Genomic DNA, 23269 nt, shown 5'->3' with positions numbered 1-23269 from the left:
CAGCTATGTCAGGGTTCTTTCAGCAAAATCTTGCTGGTGTATGTGATGGTGTCTGCGTTTGGTGGCTGATTATGATTTTAAATCGTAAGTCAAACCATAGAAGTCAAAACCCACCAGTCATCATCTATGCTGATGAAGCCCAGCGGCTATTCACCACCATGCCTCCCTGGCCACTTCCGTTTTCAGAGAAAGGTGAGCAGTTAATGTTCACCGGTTCACTGGAGCCAGTCACTTACCTCCTCTATAGCTCCATGTGTCCTGAGAGGGCAGAGCTCAGATCCATAGAAACCATGCCACACACACAGAGTGTTGTCATACACACACACACACACACACACACACACACACACACACGCCGTATGTGTGTGTTCTGAGCTGGTTAAACTCTACTCTGTTTCCTTGCTTACCAAAGACCCCCCCCACATGGGTACACATACCACTGTGGCAGAGAGCAAAGGTTATGGGTCCTACAGAAAGGTCCTCTTGGGACTGAAGGGCAGGCTTATATGGTGATACAGCCCAGGCAGCAGTTCTGCTGCTCACCACAAGCACTCCAGGGCAGAGTGAAATCTACCACCAAGGAGCTTTCACTGAAACTAGCAACAGGGTGAAATTAAGACAGCATCCACAACAGAAGCTATACTGGGTGCCGTGAACATGTGCATAGTCTCAGCGCTCACGTGGGAATCAGCCAGCAGTCCCTGCTTCCCAGTTTGTGCACTCTCCTTAACTTGGCTGATGAAGCTGTTACAACCACCTGCATCAATAGTCCCAGGCGAGCCCTCCATGGCCACCAGGGTAATTCCCATGTAAACTCTAATTGATTTGTTGACATTAATTGATTGACTCATCCAGATGGAAGAGGCAGGCCTCCAACTGGAATTATTTTATCTTTTTTTTATTTTTTTTATATTTTTTGCAAAACTCAATAGTGAGAAGGCTAGGCCTCCCATATGTGTAAACATTTAGATTAGATGTAGCTCAAAGATGCCACTCAGAGCATCAGTAATCAAACTGAGACTTGGAAGTGATACTCCAGGAAGCCACTAGACAATGTCAAGAGCCAACATCTTGGTGTGACCAGCACACAGGTGGCCATAGACTATGGTAAGGTTCTCCCATTACACTACAAGGTGTTTTGTCCTTTCTCCTCGATTTGTTCCTCAGAAGGTCGGCTTCAGTCACACTCAGCAGAGGAATGCCCAGTCAGCCTATTAGCACCTAAGCATTCCCACATGTCTCCTAGCCTTAGTTTAGTCCTGAGCAGAGCTTTGGAGAGAGGGCTAGGACACCCCCCTTCTCCCTCTCTTACCCCCTCCAGGCATCTCCTTTCCTTTCTACTGTCCTTGCTGCTTGTATCCTCATTAGCTCCTTAGACCTCCTAGGGATACTTTTGTGGCTGGCTGACCATGTGACCTGGGTATGCTCTGGTATACACACAGCTCTATATCCAAAAAGAACTTTGTATCACTGGGGCCCACTATCTACCCTCAGGTCACTAGTGAGGATCAGCCCCGTAGCTCAATTCCTTCACTTTCGTCCTAACCACCGAGTAGCTCATGGGGATTCTTCTTGTGTCATATTCTGTGTGGGGACATGTGCCATACTGTGGCTGCGCTTCTCTACCTACCAGTTCCAACAGGCATCAGAGCTAGAGCGCACTTCAACCTACACCAAGCCTGCTGAAGCAAGGGGTTTATCTATGTCCTGTTCCTGTGGGAAACACATTCTTCTGGTGTCCTGCTTTCCCGGTGTCTGATCAGCGTGTTACTGAGGGAGTAGTACTTCTGTCAAATTAGGTGTGAGGTGCACCTAATCCATAGGCAGCCTAAGGTGGAGTCTCTCCCCTTCTATGGAGTCTGTCTGCTGCATCGCAAAGAACACTTCACCTCCACTGCAGACCACAGCCTTTCACTTCTGCCAGTGTCCTTCACATCCTACTCCTGGGCTGAGGGGAATGGGAACAAGGCCAGGCAGGCAGACATGCCATCAGCTCAGGGCGACAGGTCTCTGAGGCTCAGCAGGTGACAGCACTGGATGCAGGAGCTCAACCCTGAAGCTTTGGTCATCATTTCAGGACAGGGAACCCCCCCCCCTTGTTTTGATTTCTGGTTACAAAGTAGACACTGACAGATGTGCGGCCCTGGTGCGGTGCCACTCATTAGACAGGATGGTGATGTGTTTCTCCTCTGACTCACACTGAGCCCACCTCCGCACAGCAGCAGTGTGTTGCTTCATATGATGCACACTAGGTACACACATTGTACAGTACACACAGAAATGCGGCTAGCAGTGGTCAACCTAACTTAACACTAGTCTCTCTCCAAGGAAAGCTTTGTGGCTTCAGCACCCAGTCCCAGGGATACAGCAAGCCACCCTGATTCTCCTGTCTATGCTTCTCCTAGTCACAGCCCTGAGTCCAGATGGCAGAGGCTGGGAGGATCTGCTGCCATTCTAGACAGGGCCCCATTCATCCTGCCCTCCTAGTTCCTGCAGACAGCCTGCTCTCCCGCTGCTGCCCTCAGACATCAGTAAAAGAGCAGACTCTGCCTTGGGATAATAAGGAATTGTAAGGAAGCACAACAGAGTGACAAACCCAGGCCAGATGCTGAGGCACTCCCCGACCTTCAGTGAGAAGCATAAGGAAGCCACAGAGCTGCAAACAGGCCAGCAGGGATTTGTGGCTGTTTTCCTTCACACTCCAGTCAATTTTAGAGACTATGTGTTTGTTTCTGGCTCTCTCTGGGAGCCAGCTCCCCTAAGTGTGGCTGTGAAGGGACCGGGACTCTTCGAGCTGCCATATAGCCAGATGGACTCTTGTTTACTGTAACTCCCCAAATCTTAAATAGCAGTGATTCAAATCCCTCACTCTACCTTAAGCATAGGCTGGATGCACACTGCCTGGCAGCCTCTTGGATAATCTATTGAAGACTGGTCACAAACCCAGGGTCATCTTCTTTGTTCTTAGTAAACTATGTAGCAAAAGCAACATGGCTGTAACATATGGAATGATGCCATCTGTTTGCCTGGCTTAATGGCTCCAGCCCCACTGATTTTTTTGGAGGAAGGACCTCTCAACTGGTGTCAGGAAGACATGCCTGAGCTACAGAGTATTACCCAAGTCAAGAGACCAAGCACAATACTTCAGTGACACAGGTGGGTGTGCCCATGTCTTTCCGGAGGCGGAGAAAATGACAATGTTGAGGAAGAGAGACTGGATTCACACAGACAAAAGCAGGGTCCTCAAGAGGATGCACAGAGGGAAAGAGAGAGGACCATATGAAGATACAAGAAGACAGCATCTATGAGCAAAGGAGAATAAGCTCAGAAGATGCTGGCTGGCCTGACTGCACGAAGATGCTGGGTTTCTAACCTGTAGGATTATATAGAGTGGTCCTCGGGTCTTGGGTTGAAGACGACATCATACAGTCTTGTGGCCCACAACGTGGAAAAGCAGCCTTCCATATTCCTTCCTCTTGTCCCCACCTTCTTCTCCTGTGATTTGTCTCGGCTCAACCACTGCCTCCTCTACACCATATTTTATGTTCTCTTCTCCCCCTCTGATTGTGTGTGTGTGTGTGTGTGTGTGTGTGTGTGTTTTCATGGGGGTTGTACACAGATGTACATATTTATGCACATGTGTCTGTGTAGGTATGTAGGACAGAGATCAATCTTGGATATTGTTCTTCAGGTATGGTCCACCTTCAGTTTTGATGCAAGGTCTCTCAATGGCCTGGAGCTTATCCACTGGGCTAGGCTAGATAACCAGTGAGCCACAGGGATATTCCTGTCACTGTCTCCTGGGCCCTAGGCTCACAAGTTCCTACTACCCTGCCTTGCTTTTCCTGGGGCATATTTAGAAGGGTGCACATCACAGAGGCACTTTCTTTTAGATAGTACCCATGATGGGGAAAGAATTAGAAATGAAGGCACAGCTGCAAATGTATATCATAAATTAGATCAGGAAGGACTGGAACTGGCCACTTCCTGTCTAGCCACAGCGAGACAAGGTTCTGGGAACCAAACTCGGGTCCTCCTGCCTGTATCACAGACACTTTCTAACTGAGTTATAGTCGCTGTTAGGCTTTATGTTCTTTTAATCAAGATATGGCATGGGGGAGAAATGAACACATGTGGAATCTCCGATGAGAAAGGTACCTGGAGACTCCACCACTGGCTCGTGTGTTTGTGTGTGTGTGTGTGTGTGTATGTGTGTGTGTGTGTATGCATTATATGCGTGTGTGTATATTATATGTGTGTATACATATGTGTATGTATATGTGTGTCCATGTGTGTGTATGTGTGTGTCCATGTGTGTATATATGTGTGTGTATGTGTGTTTGTATGTGTGTATGCATGTGTACAATTCTATGTCAATGGATTTACACACATGCACATCTAAAATAAATGTCAAATTTGCAATAAAATACCTATTTACAAAAGAATGTGTCATGACTTTAAAAAAACAGAACATCCACAGAGACTCAGTCTCTAAACAGAATCAGCTGCTTTGGCTACACAAGAAGTGGCCAGCTCCCATCCTTCCTGATCTAATTTATGATACAGGATTTGAGACTGTGTCTTCATTTCCAATTCTCCCCCACTGTGGTAGCTGTCTCAAAGGAAAGTGCCTCTGTGATGAGCATCCTTCTCCGTATGTCCAAGATAAGGTAGCCCCTATTCCAGGAGCTCATGTTAGGAATGAATCTGATATAATATGTGACAGCTCTGTGCTTAATGTCCTACTATGCTCCAGCAAGTGGCTGCAACCTTCATAACAAGTTGGCAAAGGCCCTGAACTTTCTTCAGCTCACCCCTCATTTATTCTCCACTTCTGGTATGCATTGTCTTCCATTTTCCTTCTTCTAGAGTAGCGTCCTCTCAAAGCTCAGTCGTATACACATGGTCATGTATCTTTACACATGGTCATGTATCTTTACACATGGTCATGTATCTTTACACATGGTCATGTATCTTTACACATGGTCATGTATCTTTACACATGGTCATGTATCTTTACACATGGTCATGTATCTTTACACATGGTCATCTATCTTCTGAGTAGTCAGTCTTTGAAGTGGAAATATTGATCCACACCACAAATCAATGCGATGCCTTGGTTCTGCACCCTGTCAGAACCCTAGGCTCACCTCAGCAACAGCCGCTCCTTTTCCCTAGGCATGAGCTGAACAAGAACTTTAAAACTATACGTTGGATATCAGCATGGGGTCCAAACTCCAGATTTCCAGGAGCAAACAGATATTAATCTCCAGTGTCAGTTTTGGTGGCTCCAATAACAGCTCTCAGATGACAGAGGTCCCCGCACAGTGGCGGGCTTTTCTCTTTCCTGTGGGACTTGCTGACAACAGAAGCTGGGCAGAGCTGCTGTGGTTTTCAGTCGAACACATGGGGCCAGGCATCAAACAGCTGCTGATGAGCGCTGAGCCCCTTTAACAAGCATTCATTTGAATCCATTATTCCTCTTTTCTGATCAATGAATTACTGGGTTTAAGAATGGTCGGATCAGCAGTGTATGCATTTTCATTTTGACAAAAATAAATAAATAAAATTTATTTTTATCATTAAAAGTGAGGAGCTTGTAGAAAAGTACAGTGTTAATTATGAATCAGCCTTTTAATTGACAAGAAGTCTAAGTATTCGCAGCGTATGGGATGATGGTCTGAAGTATGTACACATTTTACAGTGGATGAATCAAGCTCATTAGCAGGCACACAGCCTCATTAGCTCATTTTGATTTTGGTGGGCATTTAAAAAAAATCCACTCTCAGCAACTTCCAAGAATGCAGCTCTAACCACTGCTACTCTGCTGTATGGGAGGGCCACAGAAGTTGGTCTCCTAGTTAGCTAAATCCTCTGTGCCCTTCCTCAGCTGTGGTCTTTACTTTGCTGGGTTAGACAATTTCGATTCTATGTATGAACGGATGGGACTGACTTATCTTTCCGTCTGACTTATTTAAGTTAGCATAGTGTCCTGGGGCTTCTCTCACATCACACATAGCATGATGCACTCCTTGTGAAAGGCTACCTAGAACGTCCCTTTGTAGGCACAGAGGATGTGGGAGGTGGACACCTCAGACTTTCCACTGATGAGAGGGTAGGGATTCCATGTAAGGATTAACTGGCCACCCTCTCTATCCTTCTGAGAGTTGAGCATCTTCTGTTTCACTCCTTGAACAAAGCCCAGGAAATCAGGAAGCTCAGCAAATGTAGATCTGCCTGTATCTGCCACCAGGGCTCTAAGAAGCTGCTGGGCCAACAAACCTGCTTACAAGACGGAGTCACACAATTAAACTTCAGGCAACTGAACAGATCATAAACTGATAGAAGGGAAATGCTTTTCTAAGTTCTTGGGGATGGACCTCTGTGGCTTGATTAGGTCAGAGTTTACACATACGGCATGACATTCAGGTTAGTGTAATTTGACAAAGAGCCCTACTATATGCCATAGGTGGACACTGGAAGCAACAAGCTACTAACCATGAATGGGAACCATCCAAATGTTCCCTCCATGGCAGAAATATTGTAGAAGACACAGGAAATGAAGGAGACCCCTGATCACAGTGGAGCACAAAGTGGGCTTGAAGCCCCTTTCTTCATGAAGAGCTTTAGTTCTTCCTCTCAGTGAAAGTCTAAAGTGGGTTCTAACTCTTCCCTTCATGCAGGTATGTAATACATGGGATACCACACATTCTAGGGATTTTGTGTTAGCCAACAAGTTTAAGATCACCCTGATGGTGGGGCCAGAACACCCAGGCTGTGAGGTAAAGGCCATCCCTAAGACTCACTGTGGTTGCAGGAGGAGGAACCTCAGCTACCAACAACTGACTGGAAACGTGTTATCCATGGTCACTGTCCTTGAGCTTGGCACAAAATACCAGAGTACAGGGGTTAAGCCGATTCTGGAGTTCAGGGAACGTCAGATCATCATCCACAGTTTGGGGAAACAAAAGCCAATGTTCCTTGGGGGAACAATGGGCAAAAACAGGGGTTGCTGATGGCAGGAGCCATGATAGCAGAGACTACCACCCCTCAGCAGGTAGACAAGCACTGTAGAGCTGCCATCCCTGGTAGGTAGAGCTTCCTTCATGCAGGGGGCTTCAGTTCTTCCTCTCAGTGAAAGTCTAAAGTGGGCTCTAATTCTTTTCTTCATCCAGGTATGTAATATTGTCATTATTGTCAACACAGTTAAAGAAAATTCCCAGTGGACCTGAGCCCAGCCTGAGCAAGACATACCCACATGGTGAGAGCTGTTTTGGAAGAGTGAGCCAGGGTGGATGACTAAGAGCGTACACTGCTGTCTATATTTGGAGTTTTTTTTTTTTTTTTTTAAGGACTTTGGGGTGACAAATCAGTGGTTTCCTAAGAAAGGCACATCCTGAGGATGTGGGAGGTGGACACCTCAGAGCATCTCTTCCATGCCTAACAGGGCCATCTCTCCAGATGTAGGCACCTCAGAGACTGTGCTGACGATTACGGTTCAACTCCTCACTGAAAGGGAAGCCACGCACACTGACTTTCCTCCAGACGGCTTGTCAGTGAGTCATCGTGCCCTACTGGGAGCTGCTCTGAAATTTCAAGAGGAGAAAGCACCACGCACGTCTCAGCATTGTTATTATGACTATTCTTACATTACCACCAGCACATCCCAAGCTATTCTGGTGGCACCATGTCATCTCTAGAATAGAGACAACCAAGAGCCGCACATCAGCCACTCAGGATGGGTCTTACGCTCCTTTCCCAAAGCCAACACTGGGACATTGATTTACATTTTCCACAGATACGCCCCACGGTGTATATCTTGTAATAGTAATATACAATTTGCCTGCTGTATCACACCTTGTTTTAATATTCTAAATTGCATGCTATACAATAGTTTAGAATGATAAACAGTGGCTAGTTTACCATATAGAGATGACTGAGCCATTCAGGGATACCTATTGGTTCAAACAAAATCAAACATTATCTTCCTGAAGTTCTCTGGCATCCAATACCAACATGCCATGGAATATTCTTGTCAACAACAGTGAAAGCTATTGAAATCTTCTATCTGACAAACACCATTTCCCACACACATGACCTTTTAATGATCATTAAGTAGTAGGAGTTATTGTTCTTGTTACATGTCTCAGGGGTGTGTGATTCAATAGCCCAAGGTGCATGCTGCCTTCACTGGATGTCACGGGCAGACTTCTGTGTCTGCTGCCTTACAGCACATGCCATGGGCAACTTAATATTTGGAAACAGCCAGCACCATTCATAAAGACACCACGAAGAGGAAACCGTCCGTGTGGCTCATGACTGAAATGGGATTTGCTTTTCTTACTGAGTTGGGACTGAAGCAGGAGATGGGCATCCAGGAAGGAAGTCACCAATAGCACAGTGGTGCTTAACTGTCTCAAAGGATGCTCCATGCAAATCCCTTCCACTTCTCCCCTGCAGATTCACATAGAAATGTCAGAAAATAGGTGATGGACTTCTGAGAGCATAGTGGACCCTGATCACCACACTTAGAAACCTTCCATCCTCGCCCCTGAGAACGGCTCAGTGTCTGTGCCTCAACCCTGCTCTGCAGGGTTGCTATACCTGTCCAGACACTGCAATGATGACTGAGGAACGAGCCCTGGTGCAGGAGCCTTTGTGACAGATAAGCACCACAGCTGCTAAGCGCATCAGATAGCAGTATCTGCACTCTCAAATACACATAGCATTGACAAATTGGACATCTAGAAATACACCGTTCAAGGCTGACAAATCTACCATCTTTCTGTTACAGTTATTCCGTGAGTTACAACGACATCAGAGCCCTCCTTTCCCTGCCCAACACACTCTTCATATGCTTCATGTAAGAGTCCCTTAATGCCCTCATGATACTTTATTGTCCAAGATGGCCCACACCTCTGCACTCTCAGATATGCATCACTATATCATATATATATATATATGTACATATATATGTATATATATATGTACATATATATATTGGCATTCCTGTGTCAGTCTGCAGGGGAGAGATGGAAGGCATTTCCCATGGAGAATCCCTAGAAAGAAGAAAGCACCATGCTATCTATGTCTTCACCCATGGGTGCCCACCCATTTTCTATTTCAACCCCCAAACCCTTCCTCCTGAGGCCCCTTCTACTGCTTGTGACCACCTCGGAGAGCCAAAGCTCCTTGTGTTTAATATTGTGCATCGGGAAAATTTCCACTGCTAAGAGTCAGACAATATGTGACCCGTCCCTACATGAATTTCCCCACAGACCACAAGGGACATCAAAGGCATCTTGCTTCTTAAGTTACACATGTGAAAATTAGATAATCTATGGAGAGAGGAATCAAAGACTGCTCCTTTCTCAGGGCTTAACCATGAAAGGCCACTGGGGAATTTTCTAGAGCAAGCAAAACTCTGTACCTCGGCTGGTGTGGGGGCAGAATGAGGCCAGCAATACAAGATACCTGGCTATTTTACTGTATGCAAATTATAAGTTAATTAAAATCAAATATGACTTGAGAATATTATAATTTAGATCATAATTAGTTTGGAAAGAGGGGGAAGTTGTGCTCTGCAGAGGTGTACCTGTTTTGATTTATTTTTTTCAACTTCACAGAATTGAAAGGAGTACAAGAAAAAGACTCAGCCCTTTGCGAGTGCTCTCCATTTGAATAAAGATAAATTATATGATGCTTGCACTCCCGTTCTCTATTCTAAACCTCACATATTGTAATTTTTAATTGCATTTATTCAAACAGGACTTCATACCCCAGGGAACGCCTTCCTTCCCTGTTGCCTAGCCACTGTATCTGCAGCGGATGGGCATAGCTGAATGTTTTTCAGTCAGTTCCTTGTAATTGTAGGCTATAAATTTAAGTTTATGCTACTGTCCTGGTTTCATTTCGTACTCTGACAAAAAGCAACGTGGGGAGAGGTGTTCCAGTCCATCACATAAGAGAAGTCAAGTGGCCGGAACCTGAACTAGCCAATGATGACATCCACTGTACAGAGCAGAAAAGGAAAAAAAAAATGAAGTTGCGCATGCTTGATGCTTAGTTTACACGCTTCGATACAAGGCCAGGAAATGTGTGGCCTACAGGGGTTGGGTCTTCCCTATTGATCAAGATTATCACCAACAGACATGCCCATGGTCAACCCAGTCTAGTTTATTCTTCACGGAGACTCGCTTCTCATGTGATTATAGATTGTGTCAGACTGACAATTCAAACCACCACAGCTAGGAACTATTAAATATTTTACCACTGAGTTAAAAAATATTCCATAAAAAATATTCCATACTGACATCTCTATTTCAAAAGGAATTTTAATGACATAGGTATATACAATATAATAACTGGCATTTCAAGATTCCTTAATGTATTTTAAAACACAAATTGTGATTTCAGTCCATATAGAAATGGATTTATTTAAAACTATAGTTCACAGGCAACTTAGAGACTTAATCTAATGATGCTGTACTGTTGTGGATTGGATGTGAATGGTATCTCACAGGCTCCTAGTGAGACACTTGGACTCTAGCTGATGGTGATGTTGGGGGAACTTGGGGAATGTTTAAGAAATAGGCCCTAAGCATGGGTGCTCATGAAATTAAAAAAATAACTTCATAAAATACTTAAATATTCTTGGGTGTTATATGAAGGTATAGAAAAGCCACTTTGTTTTTAAAATCATTGAGAGAGACATACAGACAGACAGACAGACAGACAGACAGAGAACATTATCTGATGGAAGCTGGGAGTCTTATGGAAGAAGCAGAAAATCTTTGGGGACCAAAAACCAGCTGAAATGATCTGGAGACCATGCTGGCATAATAGGCTTGCCGCGAGACACCCTCCAGGTCAGTGCCCAACCAGCTGGAGCCAACGGATAGGTAATGGTGACCATGCTGTGCTAAATGTAAGAGCAGTCAGGGAGGTTGTACCACCAACACACCCTCAAGGCTCTTCTGTGCTCTCTTGCAAGACAGGACAATGGAAATGCTGACGGGTGTGGGAGGTATCCTGGTCACTCCAGCAATTGTACTTGGCCAATGTGTAAGCAAGTTGCAACTCTAGAGTGGTCTGCACTTTGTGAATCTTCTGGAATGATGAAACCTACATTTGAAAGTTGAGAGATGTTTGTTCTGCGAAGTCCAGGCAAGCCTGAAGAGCAGTAGTCCTAAAATCTTCATTTCTCTAACTTATCCACTCATCTGTGATTGGTTTCTATGCTGAGCTCTGAAAGACTGGGGTTCCCCATTACTCGGGTTAATATCTAAGTGAAGCAGAGTAAGAACTGTGGATACTGAGTTTACTTAATACACTCTTAGGAAAACTTGCTGCTGGAAGTCTATCTTTTGTCCTGATGAGAAAGAAACAATCACTAGTCTACTGACCTCACTACTGACCCTGATAGTCTAGAGACTGAGAAACCATTGCTCAGAAATAGCCTGAGTATTCACCTTTGAGCAAACACACACCCTCTTGAAATCTACCTCTTATTGCCTATGGGTCAGCCTTTGGGCACTAATGATTCTCTATAAGGTCTTTGTCACCATCATAATGACACTCTGATGATCCTCAGATCAGGATCAAATGCATTGTGTCCTGTGAATGATGGAGCAGCCACCAAACAGGTCAGAACCACAACCCTTTGCTCACAGGAACTGTTAGACAAGTCTTAATTCACTAGCACCAGCTGATACATGTGGCTTTCTGAGGTCTGAACGTTGCTATGACTCCAAAATTCATGTGCTGAACCCCAAGAACCTAGGTTATAGCGTGAGGCCATTGAGAGGTGATGAGATCATGGGTTGGTAGAACCTTCATAAATGGGATTAGACCCTTAGGAAAGACCCTCCCCATGTGTGAAGACAGTGAGAAGTTGCCATCTATGAACCAGGAAGCAGCCCTTTCCTAAGACACTGAACCAGCTGATTCCTTAATCTTAATCTTCCCAGCCTGAAGAATTAATTGAGCAATACACTTCTATGGTTTATGAATTACCCAGCTGAAGGTATACTGCCATAGTAGCCTAGTTGAACTGAGGCTGGCTGTCTTCTTTTCCAGGGGTAAAGATATAGGCAATCGATACAATACAATGACAAACCATTCCTCATGATTGACAGCAACACTTTGTGTTCAGAAGTGGGTCATCTGCCTTGGCTCCAGTTTTCATGAAACATAACACAAATGTAAGAGGCTGTGCAATCAGCAGCAGATGCCAGGCTGGGAACTACATGCTCTCTAGTCTGTAAACTTGATAAAACTGCTAGACATATGATGTAAGACCTCCACTTGGCACATCATCCTCTGGAAACATATGAAGAAAACATAAACAAATCTATAGCTTTGGCAAAGAATTGGAAAATAGACTACAAATGTGAGACTAAAGACAAACCAAACAGCTATGTTCCAATAAAGAACCTGAAGGCACACATTCAAGTTCTTCAGTTAGGGAGGAATACACCGCCTCGGATATATCATGCATGCATGATATATACCTATTATACTATAGGTGTGTCATGTAAGACTACAGTAAGTATATGGTTATAGCATGGTGAAGAAATCTTAAGTGGATCATGACAATTACAACACAAACAAGGGTGATTAAGGCTTAGAGATTTTTCCTGACTTCAGAAAGCAGCTCACGACTTCCATGTGCTTCCATGACTTCTCTAAATGAGCTGCTTGGTGACTTGGATTTGGAAATATGGGTGCAGCTTGATTTGGGACATATCTGGTTCTCGCCTCCTTCTGTCCCCATGAGAAGTGGAAATCACTATTCCTTGAAAGGATGGTATCCAAATGTCAGTCTCACATAGAAGTTTTCAGATTTCACATACAGCAAATACTTTGTTTAAAATAAATGTCTTCATGACCTGTGCTCTATGACTGATTTTTTTCTATTTATCTTATATCCCTGTGTACATGGAATCACATAGAAATTTCTCATGCCAAAGGTTGTGAGTGGGAAGAGTTTAAGAAGCCGTGGCCTCAAGCCATTTACTGCTATAATCATTAAAATACACTCAAGATGAGGTAAGTATTGTCCATGTACTAACTCAATTTGGGCTAGTTATGCTTTTTACAATTGTTAGAAATAAGCTTCTAATTCACACTTTTGATTTTTTGGGGCCAAAGCATGCTTTTATTCATCCGTAGTTGAACACTTTGGTTAACACTGATAAAATCCTGCTCAATGAGCATCAATGAGCATCGGTGGCACACGGCCTCCCTACCTAGTTCTCTCAAAGGCTTTCTGTCAGCATCACTTTGGTCTGCTTCTGTCTGCTACTGTGCATGAGTGACCCACACCTGGAGAGTGGGCAGAGAGTAAGAGACTGGGGAGCACACAGTCCTGAAGGAGGTGTCTTCATCAAAGCCCTCCTCTTAAGGCTTGGGGCTTTATGTGGAAAAGAAGGTGGGACGATGGTAAGATATAGAGGAGGTGGTTAAACAAAAGACAACGGTCTCTTCCAGACCCAACACACGAACTCACAGAGACTGTGCAGTTTGCACCAGACAAACACAGGTTCAAAGCAGAAAAAACCCCAGCACTGAGAAGGGGAAGTGGACAAAAGGTTTTACCCCTAACCAAGAAGCTAACTGCAATCTACACCTGCTGGGAGACACAAAATCTCTTTATCCAAGGAGTGTCACTAGGCATATCAAATACACCCCAAGGCAGACCCCCCATATCCAAGAGGAGTTGGCCAACGCAAAGCAGTCTCTGTGCAGTTGTTTTAGGGTGTTTTCTGTTCCATTTTGTTCTGGTATTCTTTGTTTTGATTTTCATTTCTTGTTTTTGAGATATCAAGAGAGTGAGAGCATGTGAGAGCAGAAATGGAGAGAGAGAGAGAGAGAGAGCAGAAATGGAGAAAGAGGGAGAGAGAGAGAGAGAATATGAAATTGGGTGGGTAGGGGTGGAGGAGATTAACAAGGAGTTGGAGGAAAAAGTATGATCAAAAGATACTATATGAAAAGTATTATAAATAAAAAAATTAATGGTGTATATGACCCAATCAAGCCACCACTTCCACACTTCCTCTGATAAGGCTGTGGCCCAGCAGTTCTGTGACAACCTCATGGATCCAAATCTTTGAGCAACTTAGTCATGTGAGTTTTATCTCTCTGTTTGCTGTCTCCCACCCCTCTTATTTTTCATTTTGGTCAAAGAAGTCAGAAAATTTCTGTGCTTTGATATATACTCCTTTCTCCAAAATGTCATTGTTTATTTAAGCATCATTATCCCCTTCCACTCATAAAGAATGGTAAGCTGGAAGCACCCTCATGGGACCATTGTTTCTCAGGGACATTGTAAGTGTTTTGACACTGTTTTTAATTGATAAAGAGTAACTACAGTTTTAATGCAGTGTGATGTTCGGCAATATAGATGATCAAATGGGTTATTTTTAAACTAATTAAGTTGTGACATGATATTGATTGAAAAGTCGATTTTATGAGAAAGGATAAAGTAAGTGAATATAGATAATCAAAATATTAAAAAAGGAAAATCAAAAGATAGCTAATTCTCATGACTATTTTGATTGCTATTTTTAAAAAAATGCTACCATAATGTACCACTTTGCCTTGTTACAAAAAAAAAAAAAAATCCAAAACAAAGCAAAACAAAAAAACCAACCTGAGTTACTATTGAGAATTTGAGATTTCTCATAGGCTGGACAAGTTCCTTCTTATTATTACTAGGGAGAAAAACAACACTAACTCAAGAAAAAAAAGAGAGAAAGAAAAGATACAACTTATGGTAGATAAAATTGAATCTGATAAAATGATATTTCTAAGACAGAAATTTTAACCTTTTTGATAATTTTTTTTTCTAAATTTTAATGTGGAAGAGATTAGGTTTTGGAGATGTAATAGCCACAGAAGAAAATTTAAAGTAACAAGTCAAATAGTGAAACTGCACTAACAATATTGTTTTATCTTTTAAAAATTTACTCAGGAAATCAATGAAGAAAAACATGGAAATTATTTAACAACTCCACCTACCAGCTGGCCAACACCACGAGGTCAGGGACCACCTTCTACTGCTCCAATTCTACTATGGTGGCAACAGAAGACACCCAAAGGCACACCTCATGAATAGATGACTGAGTGAATGCAGATCATATTGAGCAAGAACTTCACCACACACTGTACTTCAGCCTTGTCCTCGGCCTCTGTCCTAAGAGCTCAGGCAGATGAGTGTGTTCTTGGTGTCTAGGGCAGTACGGGGGGCTGGTGAATAAAATCTTTTCCTCACCTGACAGCAGAGAAAGGTGCAGGGCCAGACTCATTGGCACTCAAGCTCAGAACAAGAAGGGTGTTTGCACCACACTGGGATGGAGAGGTGCCAAGGCCCCACCTGGCCTGTGGGGGTATTGTCCTTTATCCATCTGCTAAGGCGCTCCCCGCTGCTTTCTCTAAAAGCTTTCAGTATGAATGGCCTCTAGTTTCCCAATCAAGGAGGCCATAATTTCCCACAGCTTTTGTGTCACATGTGTTTCTCACAGGGCCCAGGAGGAGGTCAGAGAGAGCAGCGCTGCCCCTGACACCCCAGCACAGGGGTAGGATCACACCTCTCCCAATTAGCTCATTTCCCATCCAGAGCGCCAGAAGCTCCCTAGAGAATGACTGCTTCTGACATAAGTTAATACGAAGGCTTTCAAACGCATTTCCAAATCTGGGCCTCTCAAGTCAGCAAGATGGAACTCTGTAAGCCTGACTCCCCAGTCCATGTGTGAGTTGCTGGTCCTGGCTTCTAAACACCTCTTCCTCCTTATTCACTGGTATTTCCCACATCTAGTCTTTCAAATAGATGACCTGAAATGCTCAAGTATCATCTGTGGGGTCACAGTAATATGTAGAAGGCACCCCCGGATGTACCATCAAGCTCCTTGTAGGATATTGGTTAGAGATCCAGGCTAAGACCTTCCAGCCTGGCACAGAGTACAATCAAACCATGGTCCCCACTTAGACCAAGGCAGGAAGCTGTACATTGCTAGGGAAATGCAGCTGTACCAAAAGAGGACTTCCCTAATGGTATTCTTGTTTATGGTGATTGCTCTAAAGAGATGGAGGGAGATCTTTTGTCTAACAGGGCAGAACACTGGACTCTGGAGCCCTGCAAGCATCCTGATGATAAGGCCTGGGAAGGAGACCTGTGGCCTCCTTCTGTCAGCATGGGCTTTGGGAATGTTGGGTGAGTTAGTGGTTCATAGTTCCTATCTACAGGTATCCACTTGGTGCTTACCTGAAATTAGGAAGAGATGCTGCTACCATTAAGAGGTCTTACCTTACTCACCACCAATGTACAGATGTTCCTTATCTCCAACATCCCCAGTGCCCTCCTGTCCTTACAACACGCTGTCTACCTCCTGACCAGGTCTTGCACTATTTGAGCTTTGTTGTTTGAGAGTTACCTTTGCTGGCATGGTGTGTTCAGCTCACATAAGCTAACCAACCACACTCCAGGCCTCCTGAGACTGCATCCTCAGAGAGAATGGGGTCTCTACCCTGAGATCCAATACTGGCATTTGCTCCAAGGCTTCACTACACCAAAGTGACCAAACCTGCCTTGGAACTTCAGAACTGGATCCAACCAAGAGAAATATCTAGTCCAGGGAGAACAGTAGCAATTGGAAGATACTAAAAGATGTGTCAGGATCCCATCTGAAATAGTTGTCATCTCAATTTCCCTGAGGTAGGATCAGGTAAGGGCTCTACAGAGCCCTCAACCTAAGTCTGATTCTTTTTACCCAGCTGTATGAAAAGACTAAGTCATCCTGGACCCTGACCCCAGCAACTCCCTGGGGTCTCTCTTTTCAGTGTCCTTGAAGGGAAGGTAGCTGTGGTGGTTTGAATAGATTTGGCCCCCACTTACTCATGTGTTTAAATGTTTGATCCTTAGGGGATAACACTATTAGGAGATGTGGCCTTGTTGGAGGAAGTGTGTCCCTGTGGGGGCAGGCTTTGAGGTTTCCTATACTCAAGCCCTGCTCACTGTGTAAGCCAGTGTCCTCTTTGTTACCTGTGGATCAAGATGGAGAACTCTTAGCTCTATCTCCAGCACCACATCTGCCTGCACACCACCATGCTTCCTGCCATGATGATGGTAGATTAAACCTTTGAAACTGTAAGCCAGCCCTAATTAAACCCCAACTGAGACAATGGCTGTTACATAAAGGCTTGAATACCATACTAAGCATCCCACCAGACACAGAGCCTGCTATATGCACTGTTAACCACTGGCTCTATACCTTTGTTCCTGAGTCTCTATACATAGCTACTGGACAATCAATGACAGATACAAAGCATAAAACAATGGACACAAACAGAGTCACTGTCAACTCCTCAAACCTTAGTAAAGAATTTTAATGCCTGCACTCACATCTCACATGGCTTATTTCAGAGCTCATCATATGGCACATATTCTGAATTTAACGTTCATTTCATCTACTCTGGTATTTTGATCCCTATTCCCAGTGATACAAATGAGCACCCTGTATACTTTTGGTTAGTAGAATGCAGTAAGATAACCATTTTCCTTAAGAGTAAACCTAGTTCTTTGCCTGCATCTAAGATATATCTTTCATTGGTATCAGTTGTACCTCAGCCACTGCTCAAATTAGAATGACTAGAAATAAGTGCCTGATGAATTTAGACTCTTCCCACGCTGACACCAAGGCACAGCAAACACTGCACAAATATTTGCTATGTGAGCTAAGAGGGGTAACATGCTCATTTGTTGCAGGTAGATTGCTTTCCCTTAACTTTTCGCCTTCTGCTGGAAATCTCCCCCAGTGTCCCCCAGTTACCCTGCTCCTGTTAAAGTCCCATGCACTGGTTTGTGCATATCAGTGGATGTGCATTGAAAATGAAGGTTCCTGGACTTCCCTCCAGGATGGGGGAACAGTATGTTCTGAGAAATATGTAGAAACTGGACAATGAGGACCAGCTCCACTGCTAGTATTAAGTCATGGTTGACTTGACCTGTTTTATCTAAGGCACCAGCTCTGAGAGATAAAACATGTCTAGCACATAGCCTCACCCTTGATATGCCTACCACAGGACTTGCTTAGGAACCCAAAGGAACTAAAGCCACATCTACTCCACATGGCCTCCTTCAGGAACCAGGGAACAAACTAGGCAAGGGCTTGCTTCATATATGTGGACACTTCTATCTAGTAAACTCCACAGGCCTAAGGCAGGGATTCTGGCTATGACCTGTAGGATAGATTTACTCTTCAGTCTCGAAAGCCTGCAGCTCACCAGGTATAGCAGAACCATGGCACACATCTTCTTCTCAAAAAGCAGCATGGGCACTCAGATCAAGCAACCAAGGGCCATGGCATGGAACTTTCAGATAAATGCTCCCTGCCATTACCAGTAAGCTTGGGCCTCTGGCAAGATCCCCACAGATGTGCAGGCCTTCAGACTTTCTGATCTCTGTTATTGATCAGTAAGTTGGAAAGCCTAATAAGATTGTTCCCATGACCTAAGAAACTTTAAACTCATCTAGCATTTATTCTGTCTAAGTTTTCTCATTGCTATGATAAAATACTCCAGTGAAAACAACTGGATGAATAAAGAGTTTATTCTGGCTTATAGTCCATAAATACCCATCAATAAAGGGTACAGTCCATCTTAGTGGGGAATTTGAGCTGGTGGGAGCTTGAAGCAGCAGGTTGCATTATATCAGCAAACAGGTAGGAGAGAGCAATGATGGTATGCTGTTCCTCACCTCCCTTCTCACACAGTCCAGACTCTGCATAGGGAATGGTACCGCCCACAGTCCTCCAGCCTCAACTAACACAACCCAACACAGCTAACAGGCATTTCCAGAGGCCCATCTCTCAGGTGAGTCTAGACCCTGCCAAGGTGACAACTAATATGGGGCATCACTATCTTCTAGCACTACCAAATGCCTGTTAGGGGTCTCAATCTGGTTAGCGATGGTCAATTTTCTTCTTATAAAACAGATAATGGCTCTTTCTGTGAGTTCTCTATAAGCTGAGGGATAAGGACATACAAAAACCTGATAGTAAAAACAGGACCTTTTCTATTATTTCACAGATGATAATTTAGCGACAGTAACTGGTACAAATCCTACTATGACACTCCCACCACCACATCCTGCTCCTTCTTTAAGTGCCTTAGGGACAAATTAGACATAAACAAATGCATTGAAATGCCACACAAATACAGAATATATCCAACACGGGGCTCTGCTGGCTATTTTTGCTAATTGCTCTGGGGAATAAAACAAGTCCCTAGATGAAAATGGTAATACTATATAGGTCTGCACTTACCTTACTGCTAGGATTAGGTTGAAACAGCAGACAACCAAAGGAGGTCACATGCCAGACTTCAAGACAGAGGAAATTTTGCACCTGCCTTAACCTGCCACATAAGCTTTTCCTGGCTAGAACTACAAGGGACTCTGTGTGGCTTTGAGCCTTTTCATTTGTAGCAATGGTAGCTTTACAGCCCTCCCTGATCTGGAGCAAGCCTTATTAGGCACACAAATTTAAGTAAAAGCTAGTGGTGCCAGATGGAGAACAGCCATCCCTCCCAGGGCCTGCGTAAGAGCTAAGCTGTTACTACAAAACTGCAGAAGGATGAGCACAGGGCAGCGGCATCAGCACAAACCTCTGCTGTTCATTCCATCCACCCCAGTGCAACACAGCTCAGTAAAGATCACCAAAGCATCACCTCACCCGATGAGAAAACCCCAAGGCTAGGCAAAGGTTCACATGCACTTCCACAATGGTGGTAGAGCCAAAGCCTTTCTGCCCTGGTCCCAGAGGTCATCCTCTGGAAGAGACACAGGAAGCTGCAGACCGCAAGTCAAATGGCCAGAGGGGAGGGGGATGCCACCTCCCTGTGCCCAGCAGGCATTCACAGGAGTTCTCCCTGATGAACTGCTGACTTCTAAGCAAAAGCTTGAATCTCAATGCTGACTCAATTCTGGGACCAACCATGTGAGCTCAGGACCGTGGAGACCAGAGTGCCGGTGCTGTTTGCTCGTTTGCTTGTGTTTTAAGACTGCACTGTGTTATTTTCTCTGTCAAAAGGCAGTGTTAAGAAAACCACACTTCCTCATGCGTGTGATGGATTAGTTTTCTGGTGCTCTTAGGCTCTACGCTCTTTAAAATCCATTTCCATCTCTGAAGGTAGGAAATGGCGTTCTAGACAGCCCTGGCTAGAGGAACCTCTGTCTCCTATGGGGCCGGTAGAACTGTCAAGTGGTCTGCCACAGGGCTGGGTCTGTGAGCCTTTCTCAGGGTATTCATTCAACAAGCAGTGTCTGGATTACACTGCCGGAACCTTTTAGTCTGTAACCTAACTCAAATTACCGCAGCTCCCCTGACTACTCAGTATGTACAAATGGGCACATAGTGGGAACTGCTAATGTGTCCACGATGCCAGTCAACTGTGAGGAAGTTTAGATGGAAACTGGTATTTTCCTTTGTCTTACACAAATACAGATGCAGAGAGCCAACACACAGCATCTGTGCCGACTGGTGGGTTAATTACTACCACGTGCTGTACTAGAACCCTGGATAACTGAAGTACAGTGTAGTTGTGTGTGGATGGATGTGGGGTAAGTGGTGTGTCTCAGGAACCCAGCCAGAGCAGAGCTTCCGATCTCACAGAGGAAACCAGTGCCAGGGCTCTTCTTATTCCTGATGCCTTGTAGACATTGAATAATAAGGGCAACTCGTTCCTCAAAGGATCAAAAGCAAAGGAAAAAAAATCCAAAAAACAGAAGTTATCTTAGACACACAAAGTGGTAATTTGATTCTATGGAAGAAACAACAACAATAATCTTTTTAAATCCTCAAATTTACAATAGTTTCAACTAAATTGAGGGCTCTCTATTTTTCTGTATATTTTCAGTTCAGATATCTTTTTAAGAGTCCTACACAATCCTTAAAAGCAGCAAATGGCAAGGCTGCTTTCCTCCCTCATGAACTGGGACAGAGTGGTCTAGTCTCTTAGGCTGAAGCCCTGGTATCAGTGTGACTGTGTGTCCGCCGCCTCGTACAAAACAGACAAAGGGAAAGACACTAACAGAAAGTCCATACCTTTGAACAGAGTCAATCCGTGAAAGTTACCTTTGAGCTTAGTCAGCCTCAGCTCCATGGGGCAGGCCCGACCTTCTACACATGTCCTTTGGGAAATGGGAAGTTAGGGTCCCACTACAGTGCTCCCTAAAGTGATCAATACACAAGAAAATGAACTGTACAGGTGCCAAGGTGTGGGGCTCCTGAAAGGGGTCTGTATGATTCTAGGCCAGTGGCGGCAACATCGCCCTGTGCTGTGCCATTCTGCACCGCTCACGAGGGGCAGGTGACTTTATCCATATTTTAACAGGTTAAGAGGAACACAGACAACAGCCTGTGTCTTTAAAGAACTTGGTAAAACAAAGTAACTTGTAACAAAGCCAATTGTTTCCTTGTTATTGCCCAGCTGTCACCAAAAGAAGGGAGCAATTTCTACACATGGAAATAATGTTTTTAGAAACTCACTCATACACACCCCTGGAAATGTGCAGTCATGGGTTTAATTTAAAAAGTATAAAATCGTTCAAAGCACAGTGGTACTAACTGTTAAGGATAAAGCAAAAATGGGCATTCTCAAACATGAGGTAAACAAAGCACTTCACTTAGCGTGCATGGCACTCTGTGAGAAATGACAGCTCATATATGTATACAAACACATACATGTATGCATATATTCACACAAGGTGTGCATATACATGTAATGCATATATCTATGTCTGTATATATGTATATATACATATATATACACACACACACATATATATATATATATATATATATATATATATATATATATACACATATAGAGAGAGACATACATATGCATCTGCTTTCTGTCTCCAAGTACTGCAGCATGATACAGTCTTTTCTTTTTTTTAACATTGCCTTATTTAAAACCATTTTTTCAAAGCTATGGCCACAAAGTAATTACTTAGCTTAATTAATCAGATACTTTAGAAGGACCAAATTTGACTTTGGTAGTAGAAGTGTCTCAGGATTAGCTTTAAGCTCCCAGCAACTTGGCTCTGCAGAGCAGCCATAGCTCACAGGTATGAGTGGCAGTCTGAGCTCTCTGATCCTCCGTGTCCTCTTCTGCAGGAGGGGAGCTCCCCCCTTGCAAGGCTCCAGGGACACGCCCTATACTCCACATGGTGAACTTCTCATCCATCCTCTGGCTACGAGGGCTGTGCCGTGCGCCCGTGCCATCAGCTGACATGATCTCTACACTGACTTGTCTAAGACACTATGATTACTTCCTGGGCAGCTTCCACTGTTCATCTCCAGCACAATGGCCAACGAGGAGGCACAGCCGCAAGCAGCTCCAAGACAGAGCATGCCACTGCCCCAGCAGCTGGCCTGCAGAGAAAGCCAGAGAGGCTCCTGGGTGGCCTGGGTTGCTCCAGAGCTTAGACGGGCCAAAGCACACAGCCACACATGCCAAACTGCAGCTGGCAATCACTCAGCACCATGCCACCCAGAAAACGGTTTCTTGGCCCCACTGAGGGACGTGGAGGTAATGGCCTACACTGCACCCTGAAATCGGGGAAGATACAAAGGTGACACTTAAGGAAAGATAGTGAGGTAGAAACAAGCTTATATTTTGCATAAACAGTTTGTCATGCGTGAAGTCAATTCTGCTGTCTTAACTACAGAGAAATACTTCTAACCACACCATGAGACTCCCATGAGGGCCAACACACTGAGATGTGCAAGAACAGCCTACACAGAGGAGCACACATCACTATTCATTAAGACCATTGAGCTGGAACACACAGACCCAAAGTGGCAGGGCATGGCTCAGCCTTTCTAAGGAAGATTTGTATTAAAGGATCTCTTCTGCAATGCAGTTTAGAAAAAAAGTATTCTGGCATTCAGCAGTCTTATCTTTCCTGGCTCTGCCATGAACCAGCTATATGGTGCTAGGCAAGGTACCACACTTAGCTTTGGCTTTACCAGCCATGAGATGAGAATAATATTCTGTGTCCACCACTCTGGTACTATGATGCTGAACCTGAGACCAAGGTGTGAATGCATAGCTCAGTGCTGGGCGCAATGTGAGAGATAAAATAGAAGCCTTCTAAGTCCATAGTTACTCACTGTCTGACCCAACACAGTTTGAAGGAGATACCATACCTTCTTCGCTACGGACTAAATGCTCTTGGTTTTACATGCTAAGACTTAAGAATAGC

General features: G+C 44.3%; 1 protein-coding gene across 6 annotated transcripts in view; it reads right to left on the bottom strand.

Annotated features, from left to right (window-relative positions):
- Positions 1 to 23269, bottom strand: part of Dlgap2 (DLG associated protein 2) — a 796232-nt gene that overhangs the window by 370225 nt on the left and 402738 nt on the right. The window contains exon 1 of one of the 6 annotated variants that reach the window (XM_085844128.1): positions 21102 to 21218. The exons of the other annotated variants lie outside the window; for them this stretch is intronic. Within the exon in view, the coding sequence (XP_085700254.1) occupies positions 21102 to 21159 (58 nt within the window). The 5' untranslated portion in view covers positions 21160 to 21218. Of the gene's footprint in view, positions 1 to 21101; positions 21219 to 23269 lie in introns of those variants that run through there. 6 annotated transcript variants of the gene reach the window in all.

This window comes from Mus caroli, unplaced genomic scaffold (assembly GCF_978045245.1).
Source record: "Mus caroli unplaced genomic scaffold, Mus_caroli_1 scaffold_10, whole genome shotgun sequence".
In the NCBI taxonomy this organism is placed as follows: domain Eukaryota; kingdom Metazoa; phylum Chordata; class Mammalia; order Rodentia; family Muridae; genus Mus; species Mus caroli.
The sequence above is the reverse complement of the archived record's forward strand: the minus strand, read 5'-3'. Positions and strand labels throughout refer to the sequence as shown.